Source organism: Molothrus aeneus, chromosome 2, assembly GCF_037042795.1.
Source record: "Molothrus aeneus isolate 106 chromosome 2, BPBGC_Maene_1.0, whole genome shotgun sequence".
Classification (NCBI taxonomy): domain Eukaryota; kingdom Metazoa; phylum Chordata; class Aves; order Passeriformes; family Icteridae; genus Molothrus; species Molothrus aeneus.
The window spans coordinates 105,999,229-106,011,556 of record NC_089647.1 but is presented as its reverse complement, the minus strand read 5'-3'; the positions used below and the strand labels follow the sequence as shown (position 1 = coordinate 106,011,556).

At 41.7% G+C, this 12,328-nt stretch overlaps 1 protein-coding gene across 4 annotated transcripts in view; it reads right to left on the bottom strand.

Annotated features, from left to right (window-relative positions):
* GK (glycerol kinase) overlaps positions 1-9,369 on the bottom strand; it is a 39,014-nt gene extending 29,645 nt beyond the window's left edge. For all 4 annotated transcript variants that reach the window (XM_066545457.1, XM_066545455.1, XM_066545458.1 and 1 more), the window contains exons 1-4: positions 9,259-9,369; positions 1,537-1,610; positions 834-940; positions 209-286 (exon numbers count right to left, since the gene is read on the bottom strand). In XM_066545457.1, the coding sequence (XP_066401554.1) occupies positions 209-286; positions 834-940; positions 1,537-1,610; positions 9,259-9,324 (325 nt within the window). In that variant the 5' untranslated portion in view covers positions 9,325-9,369. The remainder of the gene's footprint in view (positions 1-208; positions 287-833; positions 941-1,536; positions 1,611-9,258) is intronic.
* Between the last annotated feature and the right edge of the window lie 2,959 nt (positions 9,370-12,328).

Genomic DNA, 12,328 nt, shown 5'->3' with positions numbered 1-12,328 from the left:
TAAAGTGACTTAAGTAACAATTTTTATGGAACGGGCTTTTTTAAACTGCACTGGTGTGTATGCAAACACACATTTTACAACACAGATATCAAAAAAATCCAACAAATTAGTAGGCTAGGCCACAGCCAGATTTGCACAGGAAACTACAAAAGCATTTTTCCACAACATGATCATATTGTGATATTACATATTCAGAAAGCATAGTTACCAATAGCATTATAAAGAGGTTCTCCAGTTGTCTTGTCCCAAACCACTGTTGTTTCTCTCTGATTGGTGACTCCAATGGCTTCAGGACAAAACAGAAAGTATCCTTTTCAGAAGGTTTGTTTTCCCCTTTTGGGGGAGGTGAGGGAGGGAATGGAGAGGTGGAGAGGAGGGAGGAACAGGTAAGCAGAAGAGGAAAGTAAATGGGAAATAAAAAGTTTCCAATTTTTCAAGGCATAATCTAGAAATATTACTTCTAAGAACTCATCTTTGCTGATTAACCTATATGCTCTAAACCTCTCTCTTTTTCAGCCACAAACTGAGACAGCAACAACACTGACAGGGGAAAACAGCTTTCCTAAATTAAAGTTCTAAACTTAATTTCAGAATTTCTTCATCACTTGTCTCTGTGATTTTACAAGATCAGGTTAAGTCTACTTTGTAGATTCTGCATTGCTAATACACACACTTATTTTATCATTATTCCTCCCCAAAAAACTATTTTCAAATACAATTTAACATTTTGTTTGAGGCTGGCATATGCTGCCACCTTTCTATTTATTCACTTAAAAACTATGGTATCTGAATTGCTCAACCATAGCATGCTAAAGCCCTCTACCCATAAGTACCTCTTATGTTAGCGATGTCTATGTTCAGTTCTCTCATTTTCTCACAGGTCCTTTCCACACATTCATAGACAGAGTTTAATATTTCCTTTGGATCTTGTTCCACCCATCTTTAACAAACAGTAAACACCAGTTAATAAAAACGTACATAAAAAGAAAAAATAATACTAGTCTGAAAAACAAGCTGAGGATTTTAATACCAATATAGCTACAAAACATGTTTTACATATTGACAAAGAGTTTTGTTTTGTTCTATACAGAGGGCATTGGCAGCAAATGGTAGGTCATTTAGGAACCAACAAACAAACAAAGAAAAACTCAGAAAACAAAGGAAGATATTTCTATGACCAAGCTGAAGACTGTGATTCAAATGTAAAAATTACCAGTTTTATTACCTTAAATGAGATGTTAAGTCTCATTTAAACTTTAGTTTTAAACTTCAACGTTTAGACGTTAAAGTTTAGATGTTAAATATGTAAATGAGTGACCAGAGCCAAACACCAAGTACTTTTAGTTCCGTAACTCAGGCACGTTCCGGACACCCAGTGGGAGCTATTTCATGCCATTTTTTCTGCCCAGTCTTTTATAGCAGTTGCTGTGCTTCTAAGAATTATTAATCAGCTTCAGTTTTGATGACTCATAGATAAAAATTCATACGCTCTACCAAACTCTACACAAATGAAAAAATAAAAAAAAAAAATCATACCCTTCTTTAGGGAATTCTTGCTTTAGTTCCACTTGATGGTGACTCAAGAGCTCTGCTGTTGCTGCATTAAAAACCTGCAAATTAATTACACAATTGAATTTTCTATGAGCACAGAAGTTTATACAACAATAATAACATTTATTATTTTGAACAAATGCTGTGCTGTGACAACAGATAGTAATTTTCTATCATCAACCCCAACATCTATATAACAAGAATTCAGATATATACAGATATATATAATTTTTAAAATTAAGGTAGGCAAAGATTATTTTGGCAAACTTTGCTGTCACTCTGTCAATTTTAACTGCTTTTTTTTTCCTTAATAGGTCGGAAAAGAACCAGATTTTTTCCTGTGGTGGTTATAGAAGTTAGACTCCTGATGCATATTAGAATATTACTCAGTAAAATACCCACTGTTGTTGATAATAGCATTTCTTTAGCTCTTGCTGTGCCACTCTACTGCCAGAGTTATCTGTGTGTTTTCTTGGGTTAGCACATTTTAGGAAGAGTGAAAATCTATGACAAAATCTATGGGACATCTGTGTGAATAGATCTATGTGAATCTATGGGAAAATCTATGACAAAATCTATCAAACTAAAGAACAAGAAAGCACCTAGGCAAAACCTATTTTGTTTCAAAACAAATTAAAAGTACAGAGCTCATGAACAATCTGACAAGAAAAGAATGCCACTGCAGCAACACAACCCATCAAAAAGAGAACATGCAGAAAAGTAACTTAAATTTGGACACTCTACAATAAAAACCAGCAGAGTAGAGAATCACGAGTACTCTATCAATGGGTGTTCTCAAGGAATCCCAAGTTAGAGGTGCAGTAGAAGCTCATGGAGAATGCACAACAAGCCTCATTAACCAGCAGTGGCCTGTTCCCAAAAGGAATCTCTGTGAGGCCAAGCTAGGGACACCCAGTGAAAGATTCAACTGAAGTGAACAGTGTGTGAGCCAGAGAGCCTGGCTGGGCAGTGGTGGCAATCCTGGGGGAAGGGCCCTTTCTCCACAGCACCACGCAGAATCTTTTGAGTCAAGAACCTTCTGGGACAGAAGTAAAATCTAGCAGCAAAAAAAACAGAAAGTAAAATCTAGCAGCAGGTTCAGGTGAACTGCAGAACATATCAGTAGGACACCATCCTACCTTTTCATGGCAAGCAGAGCTGAGCCAGATTTAGAAACCACTCTCATGCTAAAGAAACAAAATTCATTTATATCCGTCCACCCTCTAGGATACAACTGAATCTATTCTGTACTTGTTAATGCTCTCTTTTCATACCACAAATTTTAGGGGTTTCTCTTAAAGTTTTTAATCCATAAACTCTTGGTATCATCTACACAGTGCACTTTACCCAGAAACTATTAGAACAACTCTGACAAAAAGGAGATGAAGTTCTGATTCTCTAGTTTCTCTGGAACCTTAAAGAGCATTTTTAGAGTGAAACTTTGAAGTTTAGAAACATTTGACTTATATATTAGAACTGCAGAATAATTCAGGCTGAAAGGGACCTTGAGAGATCTCTAGTACAACCTCCTGCTCAAAGCAGGATCAGCAATGAGATTAGATCAGGTTGCTCAAGAACTTTTCTAAGCAAGTCTTTAAAACCTCCAAGGATGAAAACAGCACAAACTCTGGAAAGCATTGAAAGCTTCATTGTCCAGAAAAGAAGTCTTTAAAAGGTACATGAACATTATTTTCTACGATCAGCTCAAAAGATGACATAGAAAGAGCACCACTGAATCATTAGTACTTTATTTACTTATCTGTGTTTCATCTACCAGCTCAGGCTTTACAGGAATCTATCCTATTAAAGAAAAAGCTCTGTCAGTACTACACATTTGGAAGCAACCTGCATAATGGGATATGGATCTCAAAATGCTACACAACATACTTAATGGAGAGGCTGTTTTGCATATAGGCAGTAAGATTGCTTTACTAGAAATTGCCTTCCTGCCAAAAGCATAGTCAAATTTACTTGGTTTTTAAAATAAAGACAGAGAGATAAAAGACTTTTTATTTAACCTGTATGTTAATATGTTATGTATCTGACATACTAGCAATGTTAAATATCATGTGGTAATCATTCACCACTAATCATTCAGTATTTCTTGAATCAGAAGGTAATGCAAAGGATTCCTACTGGGAACAGGAAGCACATATTCAATGAGACAAAGCCATCAAGTGAATGTGGAGTGTGTGGTTTGCAGACACAGCAATAAGCTGTGACAGGAATACATTTTCAATGGAAGCAATAACTCTACGAATGCACAGATTTTTTTCATATCCATAGAGAAGAACTAGGCAAACACTGCTAATCCATCACAAACAAACCTGCAAGCTTCTGACATTCTCAACAAAAGCAACAGACACTCCCTATTATTCAGGGCAAGGGATTAAAAAGTTTCACTGGGAGCAATCCCTGTTTGAGGCCAGGCTGGACAGGGCCCTGTGCACCCTGATCTAATGGAAGCTGTTCCTGCCCATGGTGGGGGGTGGAACCAGATAATATTTAAGGTCCCTTGTGACCTTAAAGAATCATTCTATGATTCTATGACTTCTACACTGATAGACAGAATTCTGATATGTGGAAAGATGAATGAGTCACTAAATTTAAACATACAAAATTATATATAACATAGGGAATAAATAGAACATATGGAACCTCAAAGCCTTTCTTTCCCACTCCCTCCAAAAAACCCACTACTGCTGTCAAAAAAATTCCCTATGTCGTCCCTGTTTGACAGTGGAGAGACAGAAAAATAAGTGAGAATAAGTACAAATAAATCAGATAAGGTCAATACATCCCTGTTGAAACAGGTTTGAAGTGTATACATCCCTGTTGAAACAGGTTTGAAGTGTATTTCTCTAATTTGTTGGGACTAGAGGTTTTCAATCCTTTCATATTCATTAAGAACTGATTCAAGTTTATGCTACTGACCTCTCAGTTGTGCGTGGGGGAAAGCCAAAGTCAGCTTTGCCCTAATTTTATCAGCAGTAGTAATGAAGAATTGTCTAGGCTATTTGGACTTGTACAGCTGTTCTGAACAGAGATGAAAGTGAAAGCCACCAGATGTGCACCGAATTCTCTAGGGAGAGATTAAAGAAAAGGAATAAATAACATCCTCCCTCTACTCCCAACAGAGAATCAGAGCTTGATCCTTGAGTCTCAGGACTGCAGAGAAGAAAGGCCTACATAGATGCCCTGTATGTGAACAAGCAGAGAGGCACAGGGGCTGATCACTCAATTGAAGCTTTTTATAGGGTCTTTAACATAATACATCACATAAAGGGGGGTACAGTTACATATTATTACATATTATTGTGTATTGCATTTATGTTTTGTTGTCTTAGTGGAAAAGAATTAATATCAATGAGTTGTAACAATTTTCAAGGAATGAACAGAAATATGAGGCTCATGGAAGTGATGAAAGAAGCTGCACAGCTGAAAAGACAATAATGAAAACAGATTTTACAAGTGACTTTTCATATCTCTCGATCCTTGTCATGTAACTCTGCCTGCAGAAAAGCTATTTCTGTTATGCTATGCTGTATCTTCATGAGTTTCTGGCAAGCAGGAACAGTCATGGCTTTGCAGGCAAACAAGTTCAGAGCTGGAGTTCTGAAATTGCATCGAAATCAACCCAGCTGTGGCAAGGATTAGAGACAAACAATAATTTCCCTCTCCAGTATTTAACTAGGAGCAGCACAGTAAGAATTTATGAATATGTCCAAGTTTAAAGCCTCCTAGAAATTACCTTTCTTGGAAGGCTCGTGATGAACAGATTTCCGTCGCCATCTAGGAGGTGCTTACAATTATGGGATTTAAAAGTAAAACTACACTGTATTTTAAGTGCTTAGAGCTAGGGGGAAAACCTGTATTTACAGTATTTTTAACCCTTCTAGCAAGTTATACAATCAAGTTTTTCATAAAAGGTCATGTTACTTCAGAAGAGGGGTAAAATGAATTCCCCTCTGAAGAAAAAGCTCAATGGATATGAATGTTTTCCTTACCTAAAATCAGGTTTTGTTTATTGAAAAGAATGCTTACAGTGTGATATAGCTTTATTTGATTGTTTCTTCTGGAGACAAAGTAAAGAAAAAAATAAATATTTTGCAAAGGTAGAAAAAAAACTGTCCTGTGTCTGACTGACAAACTTATAACTTAAAGTACTGTGTAGGTACTTCACTGTGTCTTTCAATTCTTGCTGTTCCTGGATAAAACGACAGAAACACTGTCCAGCAAATACCTTTCAAGAGATCAAACAATAGTTCAGCTGGCCATTAGCTCCTGATCCCAAGACTTTTCACAAAAGAAGTTATAGTGCATTATTATGATTCTTGAATAATACAAAATGGAACACAAGAGATGAAAGTATTTGATGAAAATATTCAATGAAACATCTTAGCTAGAATTCAGTCATCTGGGTGCACTTATTTAGCTTATCCAATTTATGTTCCTGCTTGATATTTTTAAGAAAATGAGCTTTAAGCAATTGTCTTGTGAGCACTGTGCTCCCCCTGGTAACTCAGAATCTGTTACCCATGTTCAACCCAACTTAACAGAAAAGTTCCAATCTCAAAAATAATTGCAGTTCATTTTTCAAAATTAGCTAATAAAGGTAAAGATCCAAAATAGGGTTTGTGGAGGATAAAGCTACAGCATAAAACTACCATGTGTGCTGTGTGAGAGGCAAGGCTAAAGAAGGAGTGACAGTAACAGAAATGTACCTGAGTTCTGGTGCTCCTTTAGCCTCTGTGCTCACACAGCCCCCTCATTCACAAGCAGGAGAGACAAAACTTGTGTCTGCACAAAGGATAATTTACTCTGAATCTCAGGAGGTCACCTAGCCTGACTCACTGCTCAGGTAAGCCTGAATTTAAAACCAGGCTGTTCAGGGCCTGTTTTAATCAGGCACTGAGTGTCTGCAAAGATGGAAATTCCACACACCTTCTCAGCTCCGGATCTGGAGCCCTCCCAGTGAAACATTGTTTCTTTACATCTATTGGAGATCCCACAGTTACTGCAGCTCGTGTTCACTGCCCACTGTCTTTTCCTGTGCATGTCTGAGAAAAGGCTGGTTCTGTGTTCTCCACAAACTGTGGAATGAGGACACCCCTTAAGCCTCTCTTGTGAAGAAAGAATCCCTGATCTCCCAACCCTCCTCCCATGGCCTTGTGCTGCAGCACAGGGATTCCTCTGGCTGGATGAAACCCAGTTCTTCCAACGCTCATCCTCTGCAGGGTCCAACATCAGACCCAGTGTTCCAGATGCTGCTTCCTAAGTGCTGCACAGATGGCAACAATTACTTTCTGAACTTTTCTCAATGTGCACCACCACAAGGATTGCTCACATATATCCAACTCCAGCAGTAGTGTGTCTTTTTTCATGAAGCAGCTTCTTAGCATTCTGTCTCAAGTGCTAAACTTTGTTTAACCGTATGAATATTCTGGCAGGCCCCTTCTCCAACTGGAATTTCAGTCAGCTGGCCACCCCCATCAGAGAGAACATCCCAACCCATCCCCATGGCTGTCCAGGAAAACACAGGGTATCAGCCCTCACTACTGACTGTTATGGACACCACTGGTAAATCTGCCACCTGTAATTGTAAATTTACACTCTGGACTGCTGACACTGCTCTTTGGCCCCATTGGACCAGACAGCTTTTCACCCAGGAGGACTCTTTAACCTACTCAAAATCATATGTTTTCCACTTAAAAAGTTAGATAACAGTTGCACTGAACTACTGAATACACAAGTGCAAAGCAAGCAGCAGGCTGATTTTGACTTGTGACTTGGTGAAGACAAAAACTATTGGAAACACTACATTAAAAAAAAAACCGTAGAGACATCACTAAGAAACGTAACAAAAATAATTAAAAGCAAAAGATCAACAGAGCCAAGGAAATAATTTAGGTACAGACAACAATACATTATATTCTGGCTTAAAATATTTCAAGGCAAAATCTCTATTCCAACTGCAGCAATCCTTTTCCAGCAAAATTCTCCATTTACAGGTGTTGTTATCTGAATGACTGAGATGAGTTGTAACAGATCTCTGCACATTTTGCCCACTTCTCTCCCTCTCCCCTGTGTTCTTATTTAACTCAGTGATCATGCATCTTATTTGCTCAAGCCCATGTAATTTTATCATAATGACATGATCACACTGCCAAGTTTAAGACAATGCTGTATGTTGACATGAATTGAGAGACACTGAGACGGATACAAGAATTTAAAAGTGGCAGACACAATATACTTCTTGAAAAAAACTAGGAAGCAATTGAATCCTCTTGTAGGCAGGCAAAATCTCCCCACCTGCATAAAAGCCATTGATGAATGTGTGTAGTGTAAGAAATTCCTCCTAAGAGGAACTTGTAAAAACACTTGTAAAAAGAGTTCAAGTTTTACTTCTACCAGTGTTATCCTTTGAGGATAAAAAAAACCTTTTTATATATATAAAAGCAGATAGAATGTATCTTAATGCATTACAGGGACCTTCTTCAAGTTTGTTCCCAAAAATGACTCCTGACTGGCATCCAAGACAGCTCACTGGTGTCATTTGTCAGTCTGGAGTTTCTCTCCGCCCCCAGAGCTGTTTTCTCATTTGACAATCGCATGAAGGTCGTGATATTGAGTAATAATGGTAACATAGGTCAAGAAGACAGTCCAGTCTCCTGCTTCATGAAGGAACATTTCACACGGGGGAAGCAGTAAAAAAAAAAAGCAGCAAGGGCAGACCAAAACATTCATCTTCCCAATTCATACTTTGCACATTTGACAACACTTTATATCTAGTAAATATCTCTATTCCATGGAGGAAATTGTCATAGGGCTTTAATTAAGTCAAACTACCATGACTTAACTGACTAGGGGACAGTAGGACAGTACATTTGTAGAGATTTGCAAACCAGAAGTATCTACAGTAAGTTTCATATATAACAACATTAGTTACAGCCTATTGCATAATACAGAAATAACTAGATCCTTCAACTAAAGGGTCAAATATATGATTAATATATTAATTCTCCTATCCTTAAACTTATCTTTCCCTAGTGTTTAAACAAATCAGTGTTTCACAAGGTGTGCAGGTTCAGCCACCTGAATACCTACAGTGCCCAAGATGCACTGACATGAGGGCTGGAGCTGCAGCAGTCACTCCAGCAGGCCCCGGGCAGGTTTTAGCGGGGAACACAGCGGAGTCATCGCATTGTTTGAACACCAGCTAATCACAGTCAATCAGCTCGCATGGATCTATTTCCCCGCTGCCTCAGGACCTCGTCCATTTGATTCCATTCGGGGAGAGGTACCCGACAGATTGAAAGCCTGACAGATTGCAAGCGCAGCCTGCTCGGAGCAGTGGGATCCCGCAGTCCCCTGGAGCAGCAGCAGAGCCGCTGGTGTCGGGCTCGCCCCGGGACCGCTCCCCTCGGGACGGGCGCTGCCCCCGCGCCGCGGCGGGAACGCGACTGAGGGACAGCGGCGGATCCGGCACCTCCGGGCCGAGCGGCGCCGCTTCTCCGGGAGACAGGAGGCTGCAGCCGGGACAGCGCAGCGCAGCCCTGCGGGCCCGTTCCCCTGCCCTTCCCCAAGGGCACGGCAGCAGCCCCCGCCGGGATGGAAGGGAGTGAAGGCGCGGAAGCCGCGGCTCCCCTCAGGCCGCGGGGGCGCCGCCCGCCCCCGGTGCCGCCCCGATCGCCACGCTGTGCTCACCAGGAAGCGGGTGGAGCTGGTGCCCTGATCGATGGCTCCCACCAGCGGCCCCAGCGACGCGGCCATGGGGCCCCCTCAGCGCCCGCTGCGCTCCCGTAACGGCCGCGCCGGCGCCGCGCGGGCAGCTCGCGGCCGGCGGCGCGTGGCTGCCGGGGTGAAGCCGGCGGGGGGGGCGGGGCGGGGGGCGCTGCCTCGCGCATTGTCAGCCCGCAGCCAATCAGAGCCCGGGGCGCGGCGGGGGCGGAGCTCTGGGGGCGGGGCCCGGCTTGCGGAGGGGCGCGAGATGGGCGTGTCACGTGACGAGCGGCGCGCGGCGCGCCCCCTTCCTCGCCCCGCCCCGGAGCCCCTGAGGCGGCGGCGCGCGGGCGGCGGCTCGGGAGGTGGGAAAGCCCCGTGGGTGCCGAGGGCAGCGCCGGCGGCTCTGAGGGCAGCGCCGGCGGCTCTGAGGGCAGCGCTGCTGGCTGTGAGGTCAGCCCGGGTCGCTCTGGGAGAGTAGCCGGAACTCTTTTCAGGTCCCTTTTTCGGGTCACTTGTGCCTTGAGGCGGCGTTCCACGGAGCGAAACGTGTCCCGCTCGTTATCGGGGAGAGGGGAAAGAAACCCCCCGCTCTCTGAGGCGGGACTCCGCTGGGGAATTGCTAAGCCTGGGTGTCCCTGGAAATTTTTTGTTCAGAGCTAATGCTGCCGAGGAACTGTGCAAGGCTGTGATCATGGGTGACCCGAGATATGTTCTACGTATTTATGATACATCTCCAAAGCGGCTTCTTTTATCTTTTAAATATTTACCCTGCGTCATGCAGAGATACTCATTGGCTTTATAAAAATGGAATCTCGGTCTTCCTTCCTTTAATGGTTGTTGGTAACTTGTGGTTCCAGAAAAACCACTGGTGTTGTAAGAGCCGGGCCGGAATTGCAAAAGCCAACAATGCTGACTGAAGGGCCTGAAAAGTTACTAGTGACACACGGTGCCAGTAAACCAGCCCCCACAGACACCATTAAAAAGATTTGCCTTTGCCATTAATTTATGTTACTAGTAGTTGTCTAAACTTGGGGTGTTTTGCTGCAATTGCTCCGTGATGAGCAAAATCTGATTGCTGCCACTTGGGAAAGCTTTGCGAGATCCCTTACCCAGCTCTTTCATTTTTTTGTTTGTTAGTGCTTCAGCTGGCATCGAGGAGCCTTGGTTGGGGTGTGAACAGCACTTACGGCTCATGTGTAATAGCAGGGGATTTCATTGCAGCCCTTAACTACAGCATCTGAAATGAGACAAATACAGTCTTGTGGTAAGATCCATATCCACATTTTCAAGACTGACAGTGAAGTAGCATGTGGACCACTTGCCAAATATTATCGAAGATTTTCTATTATTCTTAAATCTTATCACCAAGACTGGTATTTCTTTTTTTTTCTTGGAACCTAGCTATAGTTTAGTGATCATCTTGCTCAAGAGCTTGCTGCAACCCTTAGAAAAAGATCCACAGAGTTTATCCTAGGTCATAATAGTCCCTCCTGGCTTTGTCAGAGATCCCCCCTCTACTTCCTCTCTTGTCACAGTGAGCTTCCACACTAAAGCCAAGAACTGCAGTTCATCAGGAAAACTTATCCAAGACTACATCTTCTCCATGTAGATTAGGAATTCAAGGAATTAATCCCATGAGATCTTAGTTAAATCTGAATTAATCAGTATAATTCCTAGGAAAAGAGTGGGGTTTGTGTTATTTCTCTTTTCTCTTTTAAAAGCTGCAGCATTGTGTTCTGGGTGTATTTTAGCTCAAGATAGGATGTGACAATTTTCAGCAAAGGTTGAGGTCACTATAGATCCAAGAAGGGAGGAAGCAATATCATGACAGACATTTATGCAAAACATGAAATGCCACTGTACTGTTAAGGATTACTGAGTTACAGAAATTGTCTAGAAGGTGCCATTTCCTTAGGTGTTCTTTAGCAATGCCTGTGAATGTTTACAGACCAGGAACAGGAGAGGTGACAGCAATAACCTGTGATATTTCCTTAACCCTCAACAGACATGCAAGACAGGCAGAAGGGGGAAATAATTTAGTCCAAAACCAGATAATATTGACTCAGGGAGAGTAGTTTATTCTTCCTAGCCCATTCAACAGTGTGCTCTCGCTTCTTTCACATTCCTATTCACTGTTTCAATAGAACATTTTTTTCTTGTAGTATTTATTATGCAATACTGATTGCAGAGTAGGGATAGAGGGTGCTGTCCCAGGGAAGCCTGCAGGGGAAGGAAGGGTGGAGCTCTGGCTGTACCTTTACAGTAAGATGGTGTGAGGCCACACTCGGCTGAGACACTTCTGAAGGAATTAGCTTCCTTTAAAGGAGGGAGTGTGGATATCCGTGTGGACTGATTTCTTCTGCTTCTGGTCCAGATCTCACTGAGGCAAGTCTACACAGTGCAGATCAAGTTGTTTGCTGTTCTGTTCTCCTGCTGAACAACTTGCAAAACGGAAAAAAAAAAAAAAAACCAAAATAAAGCTCAAGTGCTAGTTGAGAGCCTTGTATATATTATTCTTGACAGAAGAAGAGATTGTGGAATTTAGATAGACTTGCTATAACAATTTCCAGCCTGAAATAATGGAAGATCTCATTGATTTTGGAGGACTTAGTTATAAGAAAGTTGAATTCAGTTCCTCAAAATGTAACATTTATAAAGTTGCTGGTTATTGTCAACTGCCCACACAATGCAGATTCCTGTAAATGCTGCTCTTGTTCCACATGCAGCTTTTTGATCTCTTGTTCTGTAAACTGTACTCAAATTGAAGGTTTTTCCATCTTTGAATACAGCCCCACTGCTTGTTTTTTAAATATATTTTTAAGGTAGTGGACACATTGGAAGACATTAATTAAGGACATAAATATTTGCAGTGCATTTGTCAGAGCCAACATAATTTAGTTCCTAAATAACTAGTTTCAACAGCACATAAACCCAATTGTTTGCTTTTGGTTCAGGTTTTTTTAGTTTCAGTTTGATTTTTGTCTTTAATCTCAGCAGAGTTAAGTTGGCAATTGCGTTCTGCTCTTCTTGGCTGATTCTTCTTTACTGACCT